Source organism: Mytilus galloprovincialis, chromosome 1, assembly GCF_965363235.1.
Source record: "Mytilus galloprovincialis chromosome 1, xbMytGall1.hap1.1, whole genome shotgun sequence".
Taxonomy (NCBI): Eukaryota; Metazoa; Mollusca; class Bivalvia; order Mytilida; family Mytilidae; genus Mytilus; species Mytilus galloprovincialis.
In genome coordinates, this window is record NC_134838.1 from 106490247 (window position 1) to 106516719 (window position 26473).

At 32.1% G+C, this 26473-nt stretch overlaps 2 protein-coding genes across 4 annotated transcripts in view; one reads left to right on the forward strand and one right to left on the reverse strand.

The window, feature by feature from the left end:
- The window catches only part of LOC143049326 (beta-1,4-galactosyltransferase 4-like), a 262011-nt gene that overhangs the window by 97151 nt on the left and 138387 nt on the right, over window positions 1-26473 (reverse strand). The window lies entirely within an intron of this gene.
- On the forward strand, window positions 4230-24538 carry LOC143049214 (RNA-binding protein 5-like). Of its 3 annotated transcripts, none has more exons than XM_076222928.1 (20): window positions 4230-4360; window positions 5386-5723; window positions 5879-6025; window positions 6661-6727; window positions 8249-8322; window positions 9733-9837; window positions 10963-11023; window positions 11753-11812; window positions 14955-15250; window positions 15837-15993; window positions 16471-16553; window positions 18213-18291; window positions 19002-19093; window positions 19351-19515; window positions 19941-20093; window positions 21198-21251; window positions 21507-21743; window positions 22126-22286; window positions 22938-23064; window positions 23799-24538. In XM_076222928.1, exons 2-20 carry the CDS (start codon window positions 5388-5390, stop codon window positions 23922-23924), a joined length of 2580 nt encoding a protein of 859 aa, XP_076079043.1. In that variant the 5' UTR covers window positions 4230-4360; window positions 5386-5387; the 3' UTR covers window positions 23925-24538. The 3 variants fall into 3 exon arrangements, with proteins under 3 accessions (XP_076079043.1, XP_076079053.1, XP_076079049.1); XM_076222938.1 differs by having other exon boundaries at window positions 16474-16553; XM_076222934.1 differs by having other exon boundaries at window positions 15840-15993.

A 26473-nucleotide genomic window follows, 5' to 3' on the forward strand; every position in this document is an offset into this window, starting at 1 on the left:
CTCCGTTAATATAGAACAGTTGTAGAAAATATTGCATATCACAATAGAAAATAGTTGTATATGTATATATATATTCTTTGATATCATGAAAAAAATAAGAAAATAAGGAGAAATCTATCTTTCTTCTGTCTATTGATGTTCCGTCATTGTGCCCGATGTTAGATACCATCGAGTCCGAAAAAATTTTGCCGGTGTGGTTTAGACACAGTGTACTTGTGAATATTATATAAAGGAATGTCAGGTTTTAGACTAATTTCAAATTTGTGAAAAATTTGAAGAACAAATCTTTTATTGCACAATATTGACATTTGTTTTGGGTACGAAACCCATATTATGTCAAAAAGTTGATCACAATCCAAATTCAGAGCTGTATCAAGCTTGAATGTTGTGTCCATACTTGCCCCCAACTGTTCAGGGTTCGACCTCTGCGGTCGTATAAAGCTGCGCCCTGCGGAGCACTTGGTTGTGCGTTGAATTGCATTCCTCATTTTTCTTCAAAGTTTTCAAAGTCTTGTTGGAGGCTGATATGTTTTCGTTTTGCTGTTGACTTTATATTTTAAGCCGTCGTCTACAAACAGTCGGACTGGTTAATTTAATGCAAGATGGCCGACATGGCTAAAAACAGAACATAGGAGTAAAATGCAGTTTTTGGCTTATAACTCAAAAACCAAAGCATTTAGAGCAAATCTAATCGGATGTAAAATTGTTTATCAGGTAAAGACCTATCTGCCCTGAAATTTTCAGATGCATTGAACAACACGTTGTTGGGTTGCTGTCCCTAAATTGTTAACTTAAAGGAAATTTTACTGTTTTTGTTTATTATCTTGAATATTATTATAGATAGAGATAAACTGTAAACAGCAATAATGTTCAGCAAAGTAGAATCTACAAATAAGTCAAATGACCAAAATTATCAGTTGACCTCTTAAGGAGTTATTGCCCTTTATAGTCAATTTTTAACCATTTTTCGTAAATCTTAGTAATCTTTTACAAAAATCTTCTCCTCTGAAACTACTGGGCCAATTTAAACCAAACTTGGCCGCAATCATCATTTGGGTATCTAGTTTTAAAAATGTGTCCGATGACCCGGTCAACCAACCAAGATGGCCGCCATGGCTAAAAATAGAACATAGCGGTGAAATATAGATTTTGGCTTATATCTCTGAAACCAAAGCATTTAGAGCAAATCTGACATGGGTTTAAATTGTCTATCAGGTCAAGATCTATCTGCCCTGAAATTTTCAGACAAATCGGACAACCTGTTGTTGGGTTGCTGCGACCGAATTAGTAATTTTAAGGATATCATCAGTTTGCAAATTTTGGTTATCTTGAATATTATAATAGATAGAGATAAACTGTAAACAGCTAAATGTTCAGCAAAATAAGATCTACAAATAAGTTAAACATGACCAAAATTGTCAATTGACCCCTTAAGGAGTTATTGCCCTTTATAGTCAATTGTTAACAATTTTCATAAATTTTTGTTATTTTTTGTAAATTTTTAGGAAATATTTTCCACTGTAATTACTGGGCCAAGTTCATTATAGATAGAGATAATTGTAGCAACAAGAATGTTCAGTAAAGAAAGATCTACAAACACATTACCATCATTAAAACACCATTTTGTCATGAAATTATCTATGTCCATTGATAATATGCACATAGACCAAGGTGAGCGACACAGGCTCTTGAGAGCCTCTAGTAAGTGACTATTTTAGGGTCGAATTTAAGGGGATGGAGATAAGCTGAAGATCAATCATTTTTTGTTTAGATGCGACATCTTCAAAAATTAATACAATAGAAGAAAAAATTTGGAGGGGTGGACTTAATATTTCTAATCAAGGTACATCTCTCCTCGGTTTATCTTCATATGTCTAATATTGAGGGAAAGAAGACAATAAATCTATTCGCAATAACAATTTCAGTTTTTATTTTTTCTTACACATTTAAAAAGTACACCAGATGGAACTAAAACTTTAGGAGATGTACATTCTACTTGAATAAGACAGCAATCAAACGACAAAAAATGAATAAAGGACATCCAGATGGCAATATATAGTATAGTTTTCAACAATAGATAGGTGTCTACACAATATCGTCACTTATTTATATAAAAATTGAGAATAAATTTAACAGAAACGATGAAAAAAATCTACCATAAAATCGCAATTCTCCAACCACGTAACAATTTAGTGAAGAAACCTAAATATCAAAAAGAGTTAATAATTAAAAATACTTACCAACCATTAACTACATAAACGCGTATTTCCGCTTTTCTTTGTCCTACAAGAAACTTTCATATAAGCTGTGGGTTAAGGAATATTGTCTACATATTTTCTATATGTTCACATAAATTGATGGCGTCATGTGTTAAAACATTTATAACATTATCTAATGATCCGAGTTGTTTTCCCAACAATCCATCAACAGAGGAACCATCACAGCTGAATGGAAAAGTGCTAAAATATGCCCAATATTTTATTTAAGACGAACGACAGAACCATCCTAAGTAATTACAGACCAGTATCTTTAACATGTATCGCTTGCAAACTACTAGAACATGTCATAAGCAGCTCTTTGAAGATCGCAATATCCTAAATAGCCGATGCTAAATGCATATGCATTTAGAAGAAGACACAGCTTTGAAACCCAACGACTAAATGTTATACTCGACTGGGCAACTGCCACAGACAACCGAGGAAACAAACCATCTATTATACGTCACGTTAAAATGCCATATTTTGATTGGCTTATACGAGGGTGTTTATTTACTCTATCACATGGCTGAGCGGGTGACGATTTTTTTTAATGTTACCCTCTCGTCCATTCCAATCAAAAATCGATAATTTAAAGGACAATGGAGTGAATTTACATCAAGTATTGAAATGCAAATCTTAAGTTCTACGTTTTGGCTCAAATTTTATTATTTGACTGTCAAAATAAAAAAAATAAAATATCTTGCCTAACGTTCGTTTTTTCCCTAATACCCGGAACGTTGTTATGTACGTGACGTCATTTTTAAAATAAAATTAATCTGTAAAAGACAATAATGATAGGACATTCAGTATAATAAATTAAATTACTCATAGCTTATATAAATATATTTAAATATAATTATTTTCTGTGACTGTATCTTACATTAATTTGTAGGATCCTTTACTATAGATAATTTAGCTGATCTGTAAGAATAACATCTTCATGCCTTATATATCATGTACTGTAGTACGACGCTAGATTAAAACTGACGTGGAAAGGTAACACCCGGTCACCGAAAGCTTCATTTTTATGAAACCCAGGTGGTCGTGTGGACTAGCCGGACGGCTACAGTGCAGGCGATTTGGTGTCACAATATCTCAGTAGCATGGGTTCGAATCCCGGCGAGGGAAGAATCAAAAATTGCGAAAGCAAATTTACAGATCTAACATTGTTGGATTGATGTTTAGACTGAGCCAGTGACAACTCTACAACAGATTTATCCATCTGATCACAAGCAGTGATGGTGATACATGGCTGTGTACATTATGTATATACAACTCGTCTTAAATAAAACTGTTAGTATTTCTTATTGATGCCGTTTGATCATTAAGTTCCTTTATCCAAAAGCTTTCCCAAACCTGTCGCTGGGCATCACTCCAGTGAATGTTCTGTTCAATTACTAGAATTTTCATGCGGTTAAAGTCATCAGGTTTGTGACCCGACTGTCTGAGAAACTGGGGTTAACTGCTTACTTGCAATCAAGAGGTTTAACTGAAAAGGACTGTGCACAACAAAGACGTGCAAATGCAAAAAAAAAAATATAATACTACGTGGAAGTATTAAATGACATATAAATTTAGCCTTCATGCAGGAATGCAATTACCGATGAAAACTAACTATGGTATCAATATAAAGATTAATTTAGTCTTTGAATAATAAAATTATTACATTTTCATGCAACTTTCATAGTTTTTTTTAGATAAAGGTTATTGTATTTTTGAAACGTTTGTAATATATTTGAAAAAATAGCTATCATATGATGGTCCAAATACTAATATGTGTATGTCATGTACCTGATTTTTGAAATAAAATATGTTTAAAGTAAATACTCATATGGTCCGGCCCGTTAATATCCAAACGATTATATATCCGTATTCCTATCAAGATCAAGTTCCTGATATAATTATTTGTCGGTCCGATTGGCCTCGGTCCGATTTGTCTCCGGGCCGAGTTGTCTCACACTCAAAATAAAATCTTTCCAATATCCACCTATATTGCGTCACGAATCCAAAACGGCCATATTGAAAAATAAGGAATTTGCGACTGAAAAATCCAAATTTATGTCTAAATATCGTTAAAAGCAGACTTTATTATTCTTCTATTAGTAAGTAATTATGAATTAACTATCTATTAAAGATTATTTTGTTAAATTGGTTTAACATAGAAGGAGTCAAAGACTTGCTAAAGCTAAATCGGGCATTTACTTCCGTTGTTCAACGTTGAGCGTGTTGGGGAAGATCCTCATAATATTTCTGTATTTTCACCATGCATTGCTTTAATACTTTTATAAAAGCTTACATGATGGTAGTCCAAAAAATTATGAAGACTGGCAAGGCTATTTTTTTTCTAGGGCGCCTTTCCTACGGCTACGACCTCAAATTATGCAGAAGCCATTTTTAAAGTTTGGACTTTGAAAGCGAATTTTGAGGGGAACTTTGAGACCTAATTTTGACAAGAAATTTTCATTGCTGGCTAAAAACAAAATTATGTAGTTACAAAGTCTCACCTTTTTGTGCTTATTGATGCAAAACATTTCCAGAAATATTAATAAAATTTCTCTCAAAAGTCCAGATGTAAAAAATGGATCCAGCGTTATGATGTCATAGGAAGGTGTCCTACTCCTAGAAAAAAATGAAAACGCCCCTGCCAGACATCATAATTATCTGGACTAACATCAGGGTATGAATGCCCTTTCTCAGCTGCTGTGGCATAAAATTGGTTTAAATTTAACTCTGCCAGATTCTACAAAACATCCTTATCATGTTTTTTTTATGTCTCAAATAATAATTTAGTCGTTTACCAGTAGTTCAAGAAAAATGAATGTGATTCATCAAAATCAAATTTTTTTTTATCGTCTAAAAGAAAGTGAATATTTTCGCATCATACATTTAAAACTACCGTTAAAATCATTTGGAAAGAATTTTACCATTATTTGTCATGTACATGTAGGTATCGTATGACGGTATCACTATCAGGTCAATTTGCCCCAAATACACTTTAACATCCGATATGTTCGCACATAATTTTTATTAACTGTAAAATTGGTTAAATGAATTGTGAATTTATAAAGTAAAAGCAGGCAGGTACATTATTGAAGGTGTAACTCAATGATTTAATCTTTATTTTCAGAAATGGAAGTTCAAAATTATAATAGTGAAAACTTCATGGGAGCATATAACAATGGAGAGTACAATGCAGAAGAGGGAGAATATGAAGAACCATATAATCCAGGTGAAGAATTCATAGAACTTGACTCAACACAGGAAGGAGAAGTTTCACCAACATCACAGGAGAAGGAACGAGATAGAGAGCGGAGACATCGCCATCGAGACAGAAGGGATAGAAGAAGTGGTGATAAAGACCGTCATGAAAGAAGAAGGGATCGCGATAGAGACAGGCGTGATAGAGAAAGACGCCACAGTGGGAGAGACAGGAGTTCTCATAGAGAGGACAGATATGATGAAGATGTATGTCTAATCTATATTGCTTAAGTTGTTTTTATTTAGAATAACATCATGTTATAGGTCTGTTTTTTTATATAAATATTTAGCTGTAAAAGAAAATATTTCTAGTTGGAAGAAATTATATTAATAAGAAGAAAAATGTCAATTTATACTTTTAGGCTGGATCCACAGATGGAGATAGTCGTGATAATTTTAGAGACTACAACAGAGGCAATGAAGATAGAGGAGGAGAAAAATGGATGACTGACACACCAACTAATACTATACTGTTGAGGGGTCTTCCTCAAAATATAGAAGAGGCAGATGTAGGTTTTATAAAGAAGTTATACATTGTCAGTTCAAGATTAAATCTTTTTTTGTTGATAAATATTGAACAAAATGTAATCAAAACTCTATTGTCACTGGCTTGATAGCTGTAATTAGCTTTGTTTAAGATCTCATTATGCATTAAAAAGAAGATTTGGTGTGACTGCCAATGAGAAAACTTTCCAACCTGGCAACCGATTCAAAACTAAGTGGATTTTGACAGCTATAAGACATTACAGCCTTCGACAATGAACAAAAGCATTTTTGTTTTGGCTTTTTTTACTGAAAAAGTATACACCTATTATGATTTTGACTCACATTTGTGGCACAATGAACATGGATACATGAAAGTGCAGGAATGGTATGGTTTCTTGTGAACATACATCCTTCCTTGTAGTCTAGCAGTATTTCTGAAACATTGTCTACCAAAATTTGCATATTGCCAGATTACAATTTTGAAATAAGTCAATGTAGTATAGACTATACTAATTATTTGTAGTTTTAATTTCTACTGCCACTTGTAAGTTGTTTTAGTACAAGTCTGCTTCAATACGAGTCTCTATTCTCTATAGTAAAGAATTGATAAACAATGTGGGTAGGCTTGTAGTTAAATTTGTTTTAATTAATTTTTCAGATACGTGGAGAATTGATGATGTTTGGAGCTCCTGTTAAAGATGTCAGATTAATGAGGAGAAGTTCTGGTAAGGAATTCTGTTCTGATTGTCATCAGAGGCTTTTGTAATACAACTGGTCTTATTTTTTCTGTGCCCTTCAATTTCACTTATTTAAGAACTGCTTCACTGAAAATGGCAAGATTTTAAATATACGTAGTTTGTCTTTTACAGTTAGCATTTAACACTTCTTAAAAAAAATAATCAAAAGATAGACTTGTGATAAAAAACTTAATATATAGCTGCTGGAGAAAATCCTAACTTGGTACAGGTATCTTCTGAAAAAAAATGACAATACTCAAAAAATCTATACACAAATTTACCTATGGAACTAACAAAAATATTATACTTAGCTGCATACAAAATCACATACACAATACAAAACAACAATCATATAGCCATGTAAAATTTAATATCTGATTCTCATGTACCTATAATTTATTCATTTCATCATATTTTGATAGGTTTGGGTCTTCTTAATTTCGTTTTTTCCCCCAAAAAAACAAGATAGTAGAGAGTATATTTTTAAGCAGCTGTCTATCATGAAATATGGCATATGGCGATTTTTTTTTCAATATAAGAAGATTTATTTGTTTATGTTAATTTATTAGAAGGGTTTGATAAGATTAACAGTGTAATTTGAGAATCAGATAATCAATTATTACATGATCTATATGTACAACTCTGACGTTAAATGTTGTGGTAAACAATACATTTGGTTGTACAAATATAGTATTAGAGCCTAGAGGCTGTAAGTGTTGTGTTATTACTACAATTACTTAATTAATGATTTAACATCAATTTCGTATGCACACAAAAAAAGCAAGTAAAAGAAAGTCAATTTTATATTCAGGAATCTCTAAAAATATATTGATAAGAATATATGTTAATCTTGATTGGTTGCTGCTTCTTAAGCTTTCCTTATCTTGTATTTTTTTTTATTTCTCAAAGAATAACAAATAATCCAAGCTTTGGTGATGTCACTGGATTGAGAAATATACATGTTCACTTGGCAAATTTGGAAATAAATCTATCAATATTCAAATGTGATTCAGCTGTATTTTTTTTAAGTATCTAGCTAGAATGAAAAATATAGGTAACCATGTCAGATTGGCATTTGTGTTTAAAAAGTCTTTTAACATGTGCTCCAGATTGACATTTTCAAAAATTTTTACGAAGGTCAATAACAGAAAAAATTATTCAAGTTTCAACACAGGAAATGAAAAAAAAAACATGAAAATTTTAAGAATGTTAATTGTTCACATAACAAAATAATATTATGTAAATCATGAAACAGATGAACAAGCGGTGTAATTCTGTTCACGATTTAAAGATATTTATTTATGTAGATGCATTGGTATAGCTTTTAGGACAGAATTAAGATACACATAAAAAAATGAAAATAAAATAAATGGAATGATTTGTTAACATAGGAAAGAAACCAGTCTTGTCATTTATCAGTGAAGCATTGTATTGTAAGCATTTTAAGCCCAACCCCATTGTGAATGGTGATGTTGAATTCTAATGAGTGCCAATAATCATTTTGTACAGGTGCTTCCCGAGGGTTTGCTTTTGTGGAGTTTCAGAGCATAGCAGATGCACAGCGCTGGATGGATCAGAATCAGGTTGAAAACCTTGCTCTGTCGTAAAGTACAAATTATACACATGTGTCATCATACTCTAAAAAAAAAAATAATGTGTCACTGTCTTGATGAAGACACAGGCTTATTTGAGTACAGTGGAAATTAACCCCTGGAAATATGTTTTTTTTTATGGAAATGTTGACTTAAGGGTCTGGGTATTTTGGAAAAAATAAAGTGAAAATTTATTTGGGAGGTTTTGTTTTAATTTGTGTGTGTGATGACAGTAATAAAAATAAGCCACAAAACACATCAACAGCAAAACTACTCAGTTTTTGTTGGCTTACAAATGAATGTAAAAAGGTCACAAGAACTTCACATGAAAGGCACTGAATATATACATAAGAAAGTGGTTATATAATAATAAATACCTTCCAAAAAATAATGGATTGTTGTGTTAAAGCTACACAGGGAATTTTATGTAGGTCTAATTTTAAGTGAAAAAAATGGTCCCCAGGTTAACAGCTGGGTTGAGTTATGGAGTGTTACAATATAATATTGCAAGTTAAAATGAGTTTAGCAAAAGTTTTCAATCAATTTTTGTAGAATAGTATATAAAGAGCTTGAACAAAACATTTCACCATGATATTTAAAATTAAGGTTAATGTTACAACAGGTAACTAAGATTAAACTGGGCTTAAAACAATTCTATTTTAAATTCACTCCCTTTTCTTTTTTTTTTGCTTTAGATGTGTCACACAAAACCAATACTATTTTTTAAATTTATTGACTTTATCAAATTGTTAAAACAAATTTCATTTGTATAAACATTGAATGAAAAAGAACTGCACTTGTCAGAAATCAAAAGTATTAATTGATAGACATTATTTCTTACTTTTTGAATGTTTAACATTTCTGAAACATATATATATATATATAACAATGTATAAAAAAGCATTGACCTATAATGGTTTACTTTTTTAAAATTGTTATTTGGATGGAGAGTTGTCTCATTGGCACTCACACCACATCTTCCTATATCTATGTACATGTAATTCTCTTCCAAAATATCCCATACTATTTTATAAAATATCAAATGAATTTTTGAACAAAAGTAACCATACATATTTTAGCACTCCATAACTCGTGGGAATGCTTCTCATGTATAATCTTTATAACTGCTGCAAAGGGTATTTGCTACTCATTTTGTTTGTTGTTTCCCCCCTGCAAAATTTTAAGTTGCCCGAAGATATGCTTAATTTAATAAAGAGAACAAATGGATGTAGCATATAAAAGACATACCTAAATACTACTGATGAAACATAGAAAAAGATTTTATTTTTTTTTACGATTTTGTGTTGCATTTTGATTTTGCTGGCTCAATTGGATCACTGTCACAGTACGGGTGCTTAGTGTATTTATGTCTTTTACTAATAACCATTTATTTATTAACAGGGAAGACTTAAGCTACAGAACCAGTTCCATATAAGCATGCATTATAGTACACCAAAAACTGGACCAGAGAAAAACCTACACAAGACAGACTGGACATGTGGAAAGGTAGGCAACATAGTTTCTAGTCATAGATTAAGATAAGGAAATACTCCGGGTACATATTTAGTCATTTTACTAATAGATGTGTTATGAAACCATTTTATCCTTTGACAATCTTCATTATAAAAACATTTGTTATCACTCCATTATAAACTTTGATACTTTGTGGTGAGTTATGGGGACATCTGTCTGACATCATTAATTTGTGATCAGTAACCAAATTTATTTACTTTTCTCTATGTTGTGTAGAGCTCCTCTTTTTTTTGGCACACTTTTTCAAACTACAAAGGAGTAGGGGCAATAAGGCCCTTATTTGGCCCAAAAATTACTGCAAACTTAAAAGTTATCATACATATTATTAAATTACTGTAAACTTGACTAAGGTATAAGGTAATAAGAAAAACAAAACAAACTTGACATCGAACAAGTTACCATGGCAACAAATCAAGACTTAATTTGCATATTTTGTTAAATGTCGTGATTTTCCTTGTTTTTTTCATCAAATTTTAAGTATATTTTAGATGGAAAAAATATGTGCGCACCCAAGAAACAACTTTATATTTGTTGAGATTATTCCAATAGTTATAATAAAGCTTCTGTTAAATTATTTTGTTGTTTCTCGGCTGCGCAGGATGTTTCCACAACGGAAATAAAGATGGAAAACTGCATAAATTCTGTATTTTTCATCGTTTTTGTGAAAATAGTACACATTATGACGTTATTGTGACGTCATCAGATAAAAACCTTTATGTTTTTCTTTTATATTTCTTGACCCTATGAATTTCTAAACAGTATGTGCCAATTTGAAATAGTTATCAAACATTTTATTTTCTTGGGCCAAAACTAGGCCTTAATGCCCCTACTCCTTTATTTAAAATCTTTACTTTTTTGGAAAGCATGGTTGATACCTTTTATTTGGTATGAACTTACCATCTTACTTTTTACCATTTTTGAGTTTAATTAATTTTGAATGTAAATGATGTTGAATCATCAATTTTAGGTACATAGTCAGAAATTAATAAAAATCATTAAGAAACAGCGTTCTGGTAGGATAAAGTGTTAATCTAAATAATCACAATATTTAATTGTTTAGGGCATTGCTATCATATGATGTAAATTTTTAACTTCTAGTGTGGAGTCCATAATTTCAAGAGAAGGGACCATTGTTTCAAGTGCAATTTATCTAGAGAAGGTATGGTAGTATAACCTTTACACATCAGATGATTGAAAACATTGTTACTAGTACAAATGTATTTTGTGTGACATTTACCATAGCAGATGATTTTAATGACACCAGTTCTACTGAACGTGAAGTTTTTATATCACTTTCCAAAATTCAGTGTTTGGGCCTCGTTGGAATGTAATGGAAACAAACTTTGAGAAGACTCCTGCTTTCTTATTTAATAGAAACAGATTGATTTTGAACAAATTTGTATCAAGGTGCTGTAATACAACAAAGCACTTGTAGGCCATGCCTAAATCACCCCAGGTTTATATGCTACATCAAAATCATGAAAATTGCCCTTTATACGCAGCACAAATATTCAAGAATGAATAAGGTGCTTCTTCTCTGTCCAAAAGTAATCTGCATTTGTTTTAACTTATACTTAAATGCTATCAATTAATCATTCTGGTTAAGGTTGGTTTGACTGCTTGCTGCTAGATGGTGATGTGTCCTTGAAAAAGGCAAATTTGGTTGAATTCTTGATGTTGGAGCATTAAAGAGTCAATTTTTCTTGCAAAATAGCAGCTGAAAATTCGGATTTAAATAGTGGGATGTGTTTTTTTTGGTCTGAAGATAATGTCAAGAAGCGCATGCTGGATGTAATACCATTTAGTTTGTACAACAAGGTCACATTTGAAGTTTGTTGATGAAAGATGTAAAATTATTCCTTTTCTCAATGATTTAATATTTTTTCAGAATCTGACAGAAAAAATGAGGCTGACGGCTTTGATCAAGTTGGGACAAATCCTTGTAACAGTAAGTTGTCATTTATCAATGGTCTTTCTAATAAGTTAACTGGGTTGTTTCCATAGATTAAGGGCATGATTCAGATAATATTTAAGCTAGATTATTCATTAATATGATTCAGTGTTCTCCCCAGGATTTTTTGATAGCGCTGTGGTAAGTGGGCGATGATCGATTCATTCACCATTTTTAGCTCGCCTGACCTAAAAGGCCAAGTGAGCTTTTCTCATCACTTGGCGTTCGTCGTCCGTCGGCGTCGTTAACTTTTACAAAAATCTTCTTCTCTGAAACTACTGGGCCAAATTAAACCAAACTTGGCCACAATCATCATTGGGGTATCTAGTTTAAAAAATGTGTCCGGTGACCTGGTTGGCCGCCATGGCTAAAAATAGAACATAGGGGTAAAATGCAGGTTTTGGCTTATAACTCAAAAACCAAAGCATTTAGAGCAAATCTGACATGGGTAGAATTGTAAAACAGGTGAAGATCTATCTGCCCTGAAATTTTCAGATGAATCGGATAACCCGTTGTTGGGTTGCTGCCCCTGAATTAGTAATTTTAAGGAAATTTTGCTGTTTTTGGTAATTATCTTGAATATTATTATAGATAGAGATCAACAGTAAACAGCAATAATGTTCAGCAAAGTAAGATTTACAAATAAGTCAACAAGACTGAAATGGTCAGTTGACCCCTTTAGGAGTTATTGCCCTTTATAGTCAATTTTTAACCATTTTTCGTATATCTTAGTAATATTTTACAAAAATCTTCTCCTCTGAAACTACTGGGCCAAATTAATCCAAACTTGGCCACAATCATCTTTTGGGTTAGTAGTCTGAAAAATGTGTCGGGTGACCCGGCCATCAAACCAAGATGGCCGCCATGGCTAAAAATAAAACATGGGGTAAAATGCAGTTTTTGGCTTATAACTCAAAACCCAAAGCATTTAGAGCAAATCTGACATGGGATAAAATTGTTTATCAGTTCAAGATCTATTAATTTTAAGGAAATTTTGCTGTTTTTGGTTATTATCTTGAATATTATTATAGATAGAGATAAACTATAAACAGCAATAATGTTCAGTAAAGTAAGATTTACAAATAAGTCAACATGACTGAAATGGTCAGTTGACCCCTTTAGGAGTTATTGCCCTTTATAGTCAATTTTTAACCATTTTTCGTAAATCTTAGTAATATTTTACAAAAATCTTCTCCTCTGAAACTACTGGGCCAAATTAATCCAAACTTGGCCACAATCATCTTTTGGGTTAGTAGTTTGAAAAATGTGTCCGGTGACCCGGCCATCCAACCAAGATGGCCGCCATGGCTAAAAATAAAACATGGGGTAAAATGCAGTTTTTGGCTTATAACTCAAAACACAAAGCATTTAGAGCAAATCTGACATGGGGTAAAATTGTTTATCAGGTCAACATTTATCTGATCTGAAATTTTTAGATGAATCGGACAACCCGTTGTTGGGTTGCTGACCCTGAATTGTTAGTTTTAAGGAAATTTTGCTGTTTTTGGTCATTATCTTGAATATTATTATTGATAGAGATAAACTGTAAACAACAATAATGTTCAGAAAAGTAAGATTTACAAATAAGTCAACATGACCGAAATGGTCAATTGACCCCCTTAGGAGTTTGATAAAGTATTACCTGAATTTACAGGCTTCTTTATAGTCAATTTTTAACAATTTTCATAAAATTTGTAAATTTTTACTAACATTTTCCACTGAAACTAATGGGCCAAGTTCATTATAGATAGAGATAATTTTAAGCAGCAAGAATGTTCAGTAAAGTAAGATGTACAAACACATCACCATCACCAAAACACAATTTTGTCATGAATCCATCTGCTTCCTTTAATATTCACATAGACCAAGGTGAGCGACACAGGCTCTTTAGAGCCTCTAGTTACATAATGTTACATTTATATATAACTACCATGTTGTTTATGTTATATTTAATATTCAGAAACCTGCATTTTGTATACAAGATTTGAAAATACTTCTTTTAGGACTTTCCCTCCCAAATTATCTCCCTTACTGGCTAACATAACTTCCTGTTTACATTTGTGTCTTATGTAGCATGAGATGCCATTCCTTATCCAAGCCATCCTATGTTTATATTAAATTTAAAGCATTATCTAATTGATATATTTTGATGATTGGTTGACAATTATCGATATTTTCTACATATTTACACAAATTTTTCGTTTTGTTTTTTCTCTGATCCATTTGGATGGACAACTTATCGTAAAATACGGGCTTGTAATGAATCCCTTGATAACATGAATGCTTCCTTGAAGCAATACAGGTTCAACAGCGGTTGTATAAGTAAAAATAATGAAATAATCGTAGATATGGTTCACAAAAAATGGTTGAGACCACGTTGTCAGAGAAGGGGTAAGGCTTCCCTCATATAATTTAGAAATGAACTTTTAAGCACCAGAGACATGTTTTATATATCTCTGTTAGCACTGTTCATTACTTTTATGAAGTTCATGCATCTTTTTAAAGCGAAAACTCAAGGAAGGAAATGGTTATTTGGCAGTAAAAGTTTTGCAAATGGCGCCATTTTGCTCATTTATTGAACTGGCCCCTCCGATATTTGACTACGTTGGGTGAATTAACGATCTCTTGGTTATTTCAACCAGTCGATCACGTGATCGGATTGTGTACAAAATAATACCGAAAGTTTGAAAATTCAAAAACAATAGCGCTGATTTTTGATTGGATAGCGCTGCGGTCTGCCCAAATACCACAGCGGTAAATTAGGATAACGCTGAACAACGCGGTGCTATAACGGACTGGGGAGAACACTGTGATTGTTTAAATCTTGTTATTTAATGTTCAGTCATAGGTATTATTCAGTATGAAGTTAACTATTTAATGTATTTGTTGAGCACAGATTTCTTGGTAAAATTAAAATCAAAATTTAATAGATTAAAGTTTTGGTTTAAGGTATTTTGTGCTCACATCAACTTGAAACTTAGTAAACTGTTTAAATATATGTGCCAATTAAGGGTTTTGGCCAAGAGTTGACTATATTACTATGGCAAAAGACACAGTACATGGTAATGTACAGTCAACATAATAAAGTGACTGTTTGATCTAAGTATTTGTGATGATCATTGCCTTTTCATTATTTCAGCATTGATTTTTCGTGGTTTAGATGCACTTACTACAGAAGACAATCTGATTCGTGCCTTGTCAACAGTAAGAATATCTGACATCAAAAATATACAAGTGATGAGAGATGAATCTACTAGCATTTCCAGAGGATATGGTTTCCTTGAGTTAGGTTCAGTGATGGAAGCCACACAGTTACTGAATTGCATTTCACAAGTGTCATTTGAAGTTGATGGAAAAATGATTCTTGTGAACTTTGCTAAAAACACTTATTCTACTGTAATGGCAACACTTGCTGCACAATATGCGGGAGAACAGGTATATATAAATAAGGCCGTTAGTTTTCTGGTTTGAATTGTTTTACATTGTCTTATCGGGGCCTTTTATAGCTGATTATGCGGTACTGGTTTTGCTCATTGTTGAAGGCCATACCGTGACCTATAGTTGTTAATGTCTGTGTCATTTTGGTCTCTTGTGAACAGTTATCTCATTGGCAATCATACCACATCTTTTTTATATACCTTGATTAAAAGAACATCATACTAATTAGTTTAAATACAAACCATTATAAATCTATATTTAAAACACTGGAAGTAAAAATTTAAAATAAAATAAAATTGTTAGCTATCTCATACTTTATGAAAACATTGAAAAATATCCCCCCAGAAAAGTTTTTGTTAGAAGATTCCCTAATTTAATATGTGCATCGACGGGAAACGTTGGAAACTTGAGTTATGTTATTTTAGTTTATTTTGTGCTGAAGTGAAAAAAATATTATTATAAGCATACTTTCACTGATTTTGCAAGACAATCTTTATTTGACCAATAAAAGATATATTATATTCCCAACACAATTAAAATGGAAATGGAAATGAAATAAAAAATATTTTGTTTACTGTATTAGCAGGGAACATATGATGTCAACCAACAGAATACTTATTATGATGGATACTATCAGCAAGGAACAGAGTATGATCAGCAACAGTACAGTGGACAATACTATGATGGACAGAACTATGACTACTCTCAGTACTATGATCAGAATGCTACACCTACACAAAGTATGTATTTCCACTTATGTTTGCACTTCTGTAGAGGAGAGAGTCCCACAACTGCACTTTTCAAAATTATTTTTGAAATGTGTCTTAGGACTCCTATGTATTTGCCATTTAGGGTCTCATCTGATTGGTATGAAACAATTTCAACTTAGTTAGATAATTCTGCCTTTTCTATTGACCAAAAGCAATATGAAATGGAGTGGTTGTTGCGAATTAATTTAGTTATAGGATTACTCTAAAAACAGTATTAAATTTTAAGCCTGTAAATTCAGGTAATACTTAATCAAACATTGTTTGAATTGGGTTAATTTCTGAAGTACTGTCACTGACAAGTACTGTGATAACGGAAATCAAAAAAATTAAAAATTAAAAAAGTATTTCGAGTAAAGATGAAATGGAGGTTCCATAAATTTGCAATTAGGGTGTGTCAGGTACCAACAGGCAACAGTAGAAATTCAAATCTGACGTTTTATTTTTCAGCAGATTCAACAAATGCAGCAGCAGCTGTAGCCCAAGCAGCTATACAACAGGCTAATGCTGTTAAGCATCTAGTTAATAAACAAGTAAGATTCCTCTCAAAATTTTCAAAACTTCAAACCCCAAAAGGAAAAATGAGTGAGTCCTTGTATTAACCAACACAGGGCTTTCCCTTGAAATTGAAGTAGAAGGCTCAATTAAAATTATAGGCGGCTGTAACATGTGTTCGCTCAAGGCCCCCAGAAGCTCTGGCATAAATAGAGCTAAATCCTGCATTCTCGCAATCTCCTGGCACCTAATTTCATCTTTCAAATGACCATTTTTTATGTGTGAAATTAAAGAAAGAAAAAAAAAATCTCGAAGAAATTTCATTTTTTTATGTTATGGTTTTTTATTTTTATTACCTTATGCCTAAAATTCATTTACTTTTGAAGGAGTTTTATTTATATAATAATCCGGCTTGTTGGAAATCTTGATCGATTTATTTTGCATAACTACGTGCATTTGTAAACAAATGACCCCCCCCTTTTCTCTCTAAAAACTGTTACGCGTATTTAAATCATACAATTTTTCTCAAGCATTGACAGAAAATTGATATATCCTCTGATTTTCTCTTTTTTTTTGTAAACTGTTCAATAAGTCGGATACATAAATCATTTGGAAATGTTATTTATTTGAGGTCGAGTCGACAATATTCTACTTTCGGTTTTGACCTTGATTCTCTGAACACCACGTGGGCTTTGAAAAATTAAATTCAAAAGATAATGTTTTCCAGATTCTGAACAATATGATCTACTACACTTTCTTTAATTTGACTGATATTATTCCATAACATAAGATTGTCATCCTATCTGATTGTCTTCACGTTTTAAACATGGTTTTAAGCCAAAAAAAGCCAACAAGTTAATGACCATCGGAACCTCTCTATTGTTATCGTTCAATGATCACCGAAACGTCTCTCTTGTTATCTTCGAAAAGAAACGATGCATTCTGACTTTAAATAGACAACCAATCAGTGACCTGAATTCATGTGCACTATATTTAGCCCAAGGTAAACACTGACTTTTCATCCCTTGTTTATCGCGACCGCGACTTTGCAACAATACGTCTCTCAGCTGGCTGTAAACATTTGAAAAAGATCTTTTTTTTTCTTTTTGAATTTATATTTTTGTCAGTGAAGTAGCCGGCACTTGAAGCCACCGCAAACGGCGGATTTCCGCCGGCTACCGGCTTCAATGGAAAGCCCTGCCAACATATTAAATAAAATAATGCAGAGCTATTGTCCATGATTGACAAACACTACAATGATAGACATTTTGTTTTTACATGATTTAAAATCTGTTTGATGACACATGATATGCCAAAAGTATAAAGTTTAACAAAAAATCAATAAAGTAATTCCAATTTAATAAAATAGAAACAATTGCTACCAATATTTGTAGAAATGATACACATTGGAAATAGAAAAAGGATGTAATGTAAGAACATTTGCACTTTCATTTTTCTTATGATATTTTTAAAAGGTTGAAGAACACCAAAAATACATAGGAAGTTATTGTCCATGGACAGAGGAGATATGTCTATTATTGTATATTGGAACTCTGTTCTATTATTATACTTTTGACATCAAGAGATATGATGTGTATTTTATGAGTTACAAGTTTTCTTGTAGTTCTATTTTGATATTCTCTGTTGAAGGATTCATATCTGACTTTACATACATTGTGGAAAACCTTTTTCTTTAGGTGAAAGGACAAGTACCAGAGTTACAGGTTGTAAATCAAGATCAGTCTCAACAAAGTGGACCAGAATACCAAGTTTATCGTAAGTTCACTTCACATAATTAGGAAGTAGAATAGATGGAATTATTACAAAGGAGAGGGTATATTAAGACCACATTTTGGGTCCTTTGAATTTGAAAATCTAAAAGTGTTATAAATCTACCAAATATCATCTTTCCAATGGTCATAAATCAACTGTCGAAATAGCTTCATTATAACATCTTGATGACACATTGAAATAAGAAAAGGTTGACCAGGAGACACAGTCAATTTCTATAGAAATTATGACAACCTCCTCGAAAATTCCTACCTTGTTTGTTTTTAGTTCCCTTTTGGATGAAGTCAAAGGGGACTTTAGGTTTGCACTCTTGTCTGTCTGTCCATCCATCAGTCTGGCAAATCAGTTTTCCACACTTTTACTCTTCATGCTTTGATTTGATATTTGGTGTATTGTTTTATCATGACTAGTTACAGATGTTCCAGTTTGACAATTTTGTATTGTGTAAAGTTATGGTTCTTTGACTTAAAAAAAATCATTCAAATAATCAGTTTTCCACACTTTTTGGGGTCATTCTTGAAGATATTAATTTAATTATTGGATATAGTTTTATCATGACAAGTTATAGATCAAGTTTATAGAATTTTGTCCAAAAACAATGAAATTTTAACTGGTAAGAAACTTTGTATTGCCATGCAATACTCACAGAATGCTTGTTGCATTTGTATTTTATCTTGATTTATTTGTTTTTGTAGCTCCACCAGATGTATCTCAATATCAATATGAAGAAACATCAGGATACTACTATGATCCCACAACTACACTTTATTATGATGCAAGCACGCAGGTAATTAGTTGTACCAGTATTACATCTACCAACTTCAAAGTAACTAAATTATTATCACTGATTATAATCAGGTCTTTCCCATTTATGTCTTTCTCAAAAATCATATATTTCTGCTGGAAATAAGAATTTACGATAGATATTTAGTTTTAAAATAAGAAGTTTTGAAATGACATATAAAATATCATATATGCGTTTTATAGGTTATAGTATGGTCAAAAGAATACAGATTGAATAATTGTTTCCTTATAATTTTTCAGTATTACTACAATGCTCAGACAGGACAGTTTTTGTACTGGGATGCAGATAAGTTTACTTATCTTCCTGCTCCTAATGGGGATGAAAATTCAGGTAGAGATGGTGATCAGAGGAAAGAACCCGGCAATAAAAAGGAGAAAGTTAAAGTAGCAAAGAAAATTGCTAAGGTATTGTTAAATTTTCATATGATTATTATTTTAACATGAATAATCATTATAATGCATAATGTAATATAAGTTCTACATAAGATTCAAGATAAAACACCAATGCTCAACTAAAGATTCAGCTTTTTTGTTAACCTGGTGGATTTATTAATATTCATGTTTTTATTGATTTGATAAAACTATTATGTGATCTTATAAAAAAAAATTATACTTTAAATGTATGGACTGTAATATATTCAGTCCTCATTAGACAATCCATCTTTTCATTAGGAAACAAGTGATTTTGTCATGCCATGGATCCTGTTACTAGATATACATGCTTATATTATGATAAAAGTTCAAATTTTTCTGGAAGACTTGGTGTTAAAGTCATGTCAAATCCCTTAAAAATGACACCGAAAAATAAAATTGCTATCTGCATATTTTAGGATATGGAGAAATGGGCAAAGTCTTTAAATGCACAGAAAGAAACAATAAAACACTTTAATAAGACATTTCAAACTATATCTGGTGTTAGAATTATGGATGATAAAAAAGAATCGGCAACAGCTGATGCTGGCTTTGCTATCCTGGAAATGAGTGTGAGTATATTTATAAGTAATCTACACATGTAATTATATTAGTCATACATTCTATAGTGAAATGGTTCTACATTGAAAGGCATTGCTAAATAATTAACCAATGAAATATTTAATGTTTGAATGGGATAAATATTGATAAAAAGGCACTTGCAAACAATTTATTTCACTCACTAAGGTGTCAACATCAATCCTTGGAGTATTCATGTAAAATAATGTACAAAGCATTTTTAACCGGATTTTTGTGACAAAAATGTCAGTTATTGATTTGGGGATATAGCGGGCGGCCGGGCGGGTGGTAATCAAATGTTGTCCGTGCATTAACTCATGAATCGCAACCAACGCTTTTAAAATTTTAATATGTTGTTTCTGACAACTAAATGAAGGTCAAGTTCAATAATGGCGATTTTGACTTTTACCGTTCAGGAGTTATGGTTCTTAAAAGATTGAAAAATGGAGTTTCCAGTCGTGTCCGTGCATTTACGCATGAACTGTTCTACCTAAGCTTCCCAAATTTTAATATGCTGTTACTGATGACAAAATGGAGGTCAAGTTCAATAATGGCCATTTTGACTTTTACCGTTCAGGAGTTATGGTTCTTGAAAGATTGAAAAATGGTGTTTCCAGTCGTGTCCGTGCATTTTCTCATGAACCATTCAACCAAAGCTTTTGAAATTTTTATATGTTGTTACTGATGGCAAATTAGAGGTCAAGTTCAATAATGACGATTTTGACTTTTACCGTTCAGGAGTTATGGTTCTTGAAAGATTGTGAAATGGCGTTTCCATTCACGTTGTTGCATTTACTCATATTTGTTTTTAAAATCGCATCTATAAAACATTCCTGTCACTGGAAAAACTACTTCATTTATAAACAATTGCATTGTCATGTACTACAAAGTATATAAAACGTACAAATTTAACACAGTATATTGTATTTGTAATATAAAAGTCATGTATGAGTTCAATTTTCACAAAGGTTTTGTTTACCTCTTGTAAAATATCAGTTAGTATAATATGGGCGCAACCAGCCTTGACTTTTTGACTTAGACAGATTACTTTTATACCCTCAAATTGCTTGTTGTTACATATTTACTATTCATTATAGGTTAAAGGTGGATTGGTTGAAGATAAAAAGTTAATGCCACCACCACCATTCCTGGTAAGTTGTAATGTTGTAAAGTTTTGCATACATGTACATCTCATGCTCTTTTTCAAGTTTTAGATGGGTAATTGCTTGATATGATCTTTATATGAATTCTGTTAAGTAAGAATAAGAAAAAAAATCTTATATCAGTTTATGCAAAATAATTGAGTACAAATCACTTCAATTTTTAACCAAAATTTTTTAAAACTTTTTTTTATAGAAACAACAAATATATTTCCTTTTTTCTGAAATTCAAATTTGTTTATTTAGAGTGGCGGCCCTGCCAATCAGTCTCAATCTCCAACAACACAGGCTGCAAGTGCTGCAGGTTTAGTAGCTTCCTATGGTGGAGATAGTGATTCTGATGGGGAAGAAGATTCACAAGGAGGTGGTGTAGATGAAAGCAAACTAACAGACTGGAACAAATTAGCATGTTTGTTGTGCAAGAGACAGTTTCAGACAAAAGAAATCTTAGTAAAGCATCAACAGATGTCAGGTTTACACAAAGTAAGTATACATTTACTTCACCTCAATGTAGCAGCAACTGAACCACAAAAATAAAAAGACAATTATAATTTATAGGCCATTAAACAGTCCTTAACAATTAAAATACCTCAAAGATGACTGGGATATAGAAAAATGGGCACTTTGGTCTTCCGTCAGACAGTTTAACCCTTGTCAAAGTGGAATGTCTATTTTACTGTCAGAGATGCATATGTATATTAATATGTTGAAATTTCTGTCCTAACACCCTCATTTTCCAAATGTGTTTAAAATGTCCCTGCCCTTCATTCCAATGTACTCTTAACGTTAAGTGTTATAAACCTACAATATTGATATGTAAATATTGGTGAATAAAATAATTGCAATACTGGTGTGTTGTTTGTAGGAAAACTTGGAAAAGTTATACCGATCAAAAGGTGTCAATCAAGGAGGAAATTCTGATGCAGAAAAATTACAATACAGAGACCGTGCAAAAGAAAGGAGGGAAAAGTATGGAATACCACCACCACCAGAACCAAGGAATAAAAGACCAGAGGTACCAGCTGTGTAAGTTAATTTTTACACTTAGAACTAGTTTGAAAGATATATTTACTTATACAACTCAATCACACTAAAGGTCTTGTATTTGTAATATATAGAAACGATGAGCTGTAGTTTGATTACCAATGAGACAACTATCCACCAGAGTTAAAATGTTGTGGATGTCGGCAATTGTAGGCAACAGTACTACATATAACAATGATAAAAACCCATACCATATAGATGCTATATAAGGCCCTGACATGAAAAAATATGAAAAAAATCTATTTAGAAAGCTAATGGTCTAATTCATGACCAAAAATATTTTAGGAAAACAAATATGACAGACAAGAACCATTTGAAATGAATTGATTCTTAACAGTCAATTTTAAGAGACTGTATAAGCTAGGTATATATAACATGATCATTACCTCTTTGTTTTCAATTGATATCTGTATTAAAGTCAAGTAAGTTTAATGTTTGCTAGACCCTGCTGTAAAGTTTTGAGTGAAATTAGATACTGCTTGGAGAAGTAGAAAATATTTTAATGAAAGAACAAATCTAAGTCTTGTATTACTTGTGAGTATGTGCAGAATGGAATTATTTAAAATAAAAACAAGAAGATGTGATGAAATCATAAAGATTGAATTGAATTTAAAGTACAATTTCTCATTATAGTTATGAAGAACCTACAAAAACAGGAATAGGTGGAGAAAATATTGGAAACAAACTGTTACAGAAAATGGGTTGGTCAGCAGGACAAGGTCTTGGGAAGAACCGACAAGGCATTGTTGCTCCTATCACAGTAAGTCTTTACAGGGAACCAGTATTATATCATATGTATAATATATCCATAGTTTCACTTAATATATAAACAAATAACACAGTGGTATTAAATAGCAGAAAATGTGGACTGAATACTACAATGTATAACAAAGTTACTTCAAAGGGTTTTTGAGAAAACACTATGAAATGCTATCAAAATCATAGAGTACTAACTTGAAATCTAAGTCTCCAAAGGTTGATCACTTCTTTTGAGTTTTACACAAAAAATAGTGCATTGTTCATATCATTCTGAACATCCTATGAACAATTCCAGAAACTCATTAATGCTCATATATTCAAGTTACAAAATGATGTAAAGATAATTCCTGCTTTTGCCAAAGTCTTATAACATTATAAAAAAATAAGATTCCTTAAACACATAATTTTGTTGTTCAACTTTAGCCACGAAATCCATGAAAAATTTGTATCAAAAGATTAACAATGAATCCACAGTATTTAAGTCAAACTTGTCAACTTATGGGAGTTATTATAATGTAAGTGTTAAAGAATTTTAGGCCAGGTCATACATATTTTATGTTACCAAGCTTAGTATGGGATTCTGATGAGCAAGTTGCTAATTGGGTGGGGATAACTGATAAAAAGAGGTTTACTATTGGTAGTAGAAAAACTATTATTCACTATTAGTATTCATGGCATTATAAATTTATTTCCCTTATTCAATATCTTTAAATATTTGAGAATTGACTTTTTCAGGCTCAGAGAAGGAATGCTACAGCTGGTTTAGGAATGAGAGGGGCAAGCAATGTTGCAAGTGGTGGAGATTCCTACAAAGAGGCAGCCAGAAAAAATATCTTTGCTCGATACCAAGAAACAGAATGAACTGTGATATAAAAAATATATAACTTTTTTTGCTTCGCTAACATAATGTGACGAGCAATCTTTCAGAAAGTGAAGTTTCAATAATAATTTATTACAACTAATAAAAACTATTGATAACAGCAAAATCAGCAGCTGCACATTTATCGAGCTAAGAATATAGAAAAAAAGAAAACAGAATAGTTGCTCATATTTCTAGCAGAGACCATAGAAAACCAATAACGAGAGTGCTATTCAAGTTTGATGGCTTGTATGGAGGATAGACAATAAAGCACTATGATACCTATAATTTTGTACAGTTTTTGTAATGCTTTCTGTATATAAGTATTTTATTGATTTTGTTTTGTAACAATTTAATAGGTTGTAAAAAGTGATGTACATTCAGAGGTGGAAAGTGCAGAAACATTTATAATATTTTAGAACAAAGTAAAGTTTTTGTTGTTTTTTCAAATTGAATGTAATCATGTATGTATTGAATTAACAAAGAATTAATTTTGAGTGAAAAGAATATTGTAAATAGATAAGCATAGTATAAATGTACATAGTATCACTACATCATGGTAATATATTTGTACAGATATTTTCTACTGCTAACAAAATATACTGTAAACCAAGAAGTCTTGTCTTGAACTGCCTTTTTTGAAAAGAAAGTAAAATGCATCTAAGAATCAAAATGCCAGAATGTGTATAGAAATATTGTTCTCAAGAAGGATTATCAGAAAAAATTTCATAAACTATACAGTATAGATAGCAGGTTACACTACTTGAAAACAAATGTAGTGTCAGGGATCAGGGTTAAAAAGTGTGAAGAAATTGATAACTAAAATTATACCCATTTTCTTCTGCCTTCCTACTAGTCAAAAATGTTGAATCTGCACTATCATTCCTATAGATTTGGAGTTTTGTAAAAAGCTTTATATTTCTTGGTTAGGTGACCTGTGGTGGAAGTCATAAAACTTTGCCCAGTGCTAGGAGCACAAAATTCGTGCTCCAGGCATGAAATCAAGCATTTTTAACCGGATTTTTGTGACAAAAATGTCGGTTATTGATTTGGGGATGTACGGCAGGCGGCCGGGCGGGCGAGCGGCAATCAAATGTTGTCCGTGCATTAACTCATGAACCGTTCAACCAAAGCTTTTAAAATTTTAATATGTTATTACTGACAACTATACGAAGGTCAAGTTCAATAATGGCCATTTTGACTTTTACCGTTCAGGAGTTATGGTTCTTGAAAGATTGAAAAATGGAGTTTCCAGTTGTGTCCGTGCATTTACGCATGAACTGTTCTACCAAAGCTTCCCAAATTTTAATATGTTGTTACTGATGACAGAATGGAGGTCAAGTTCAATAATGACGATTTTGACTTTTACCGTTCCGGAGTTATGGTTCTTGAAAGATTGAAAAATGGAGTTTCCAGTCGTGTCCATGCATTTATGCATGAACTGTTCTACCAAAGCTTCCGAAATTTTAATATGCTGTTACTGATGACAAAATGGAGGTCAAGTTCAATAATGACGATTTTGACTTTTACCTTTCAGGAGTTATGGTTCTTGAAAGATTGAAAAATGGTGTTTCCCGTCGTGTCCGTGCATTTCCTCATGAACCATTCAAACAAAGCTTTTGAAATTTTAATATGTTGTTACTGATGACAAAATAGAGGTCAAGTTTATTAATGACGATTTTGACTTTTACCGTTCAGGAGTTATGGTTCTTGAAAGATAGTAAAATGGCATTCCCATTCACGTTGTTGCATTTACTCATGAACCATTCAATCTAAGCTTTTCAAATTTTAATATGTTGATACTGATGACAAAATGGAGATCAAATTTGATATTGACGATTTTCACTTTCACCATTCATCAGTAATGGTTCTTGTGATATTGCCAGGACACAAATAAATGTTAATAAATCCGGTTTGCTGTCGTTGTGACAGCCTCTTGTGATTGGTTGATTTTGGAGTAGGGAGTACAAAAAACTGACTTGAATGTTTTATGACTGATGTTTCATTCTTTCTTTACAACATCTATCATGACCAATGTCCTTGATCTTGTTTTTATGGTTCAGTGACTGCACAAAAAATATTTAGTATATTTTTCTGTAAATTTGAGCTGTCTGGCAGGTTTCATCTGACCTTGACCTAATTTAGATGATTCATTAGTCAATGTTAATTTTTTTCTACTCATATACTATGTTTAAAGCAGTAGGTCAACTATATGTATTATTGTGTATATGGAGATTGTACCGTGTACATGTCTGTCTGTCTTTTTCATGGTTAATTGGTCAATGTAAAGTTTGTCTGGTTAAATCTATTATTCTAGCATTCAAGAAGTTTCAGAGAAGATAGAGACATTACTACTTCATTTCAAATGGGTAGTACACAACAGATACATAGTGATGATGACTATAGCTGCACATCAAAGATGCATCATTCAATGAATAAAGATTAAACATTACAAAGAACAAACTATACCAGCTCTAATCACTAAAGATACACAAAATAATGAAAAAATAAGGCAAAGATGATGCCCAGCCGCAACAATGGATAAACATGT

Bases quoted from the DNA above. Each gene is read 5' to 3' on its own strand.
- LOC143049214 (XM_076222928.1), top strand. From the start codon at position 5,388: ATGGAAGTTCAAAATTATAATAGTGAAAACTTCATGGGAGCATATAAC. The intron at 15,251-15,836 runs GTATATATAAAT...TTACTGTATTAG, and splicing joins CACAATATGCGGGAGAACAG to CAGGGAACATATGATGTCAA. The intron at 21,744-22,125 runs GTAAGTATACAT...TGTTGTTTGTAG, and splicing joins AGATGTCAGGTTTACACAAA to GAAAACTTGGAAAAGTTATA.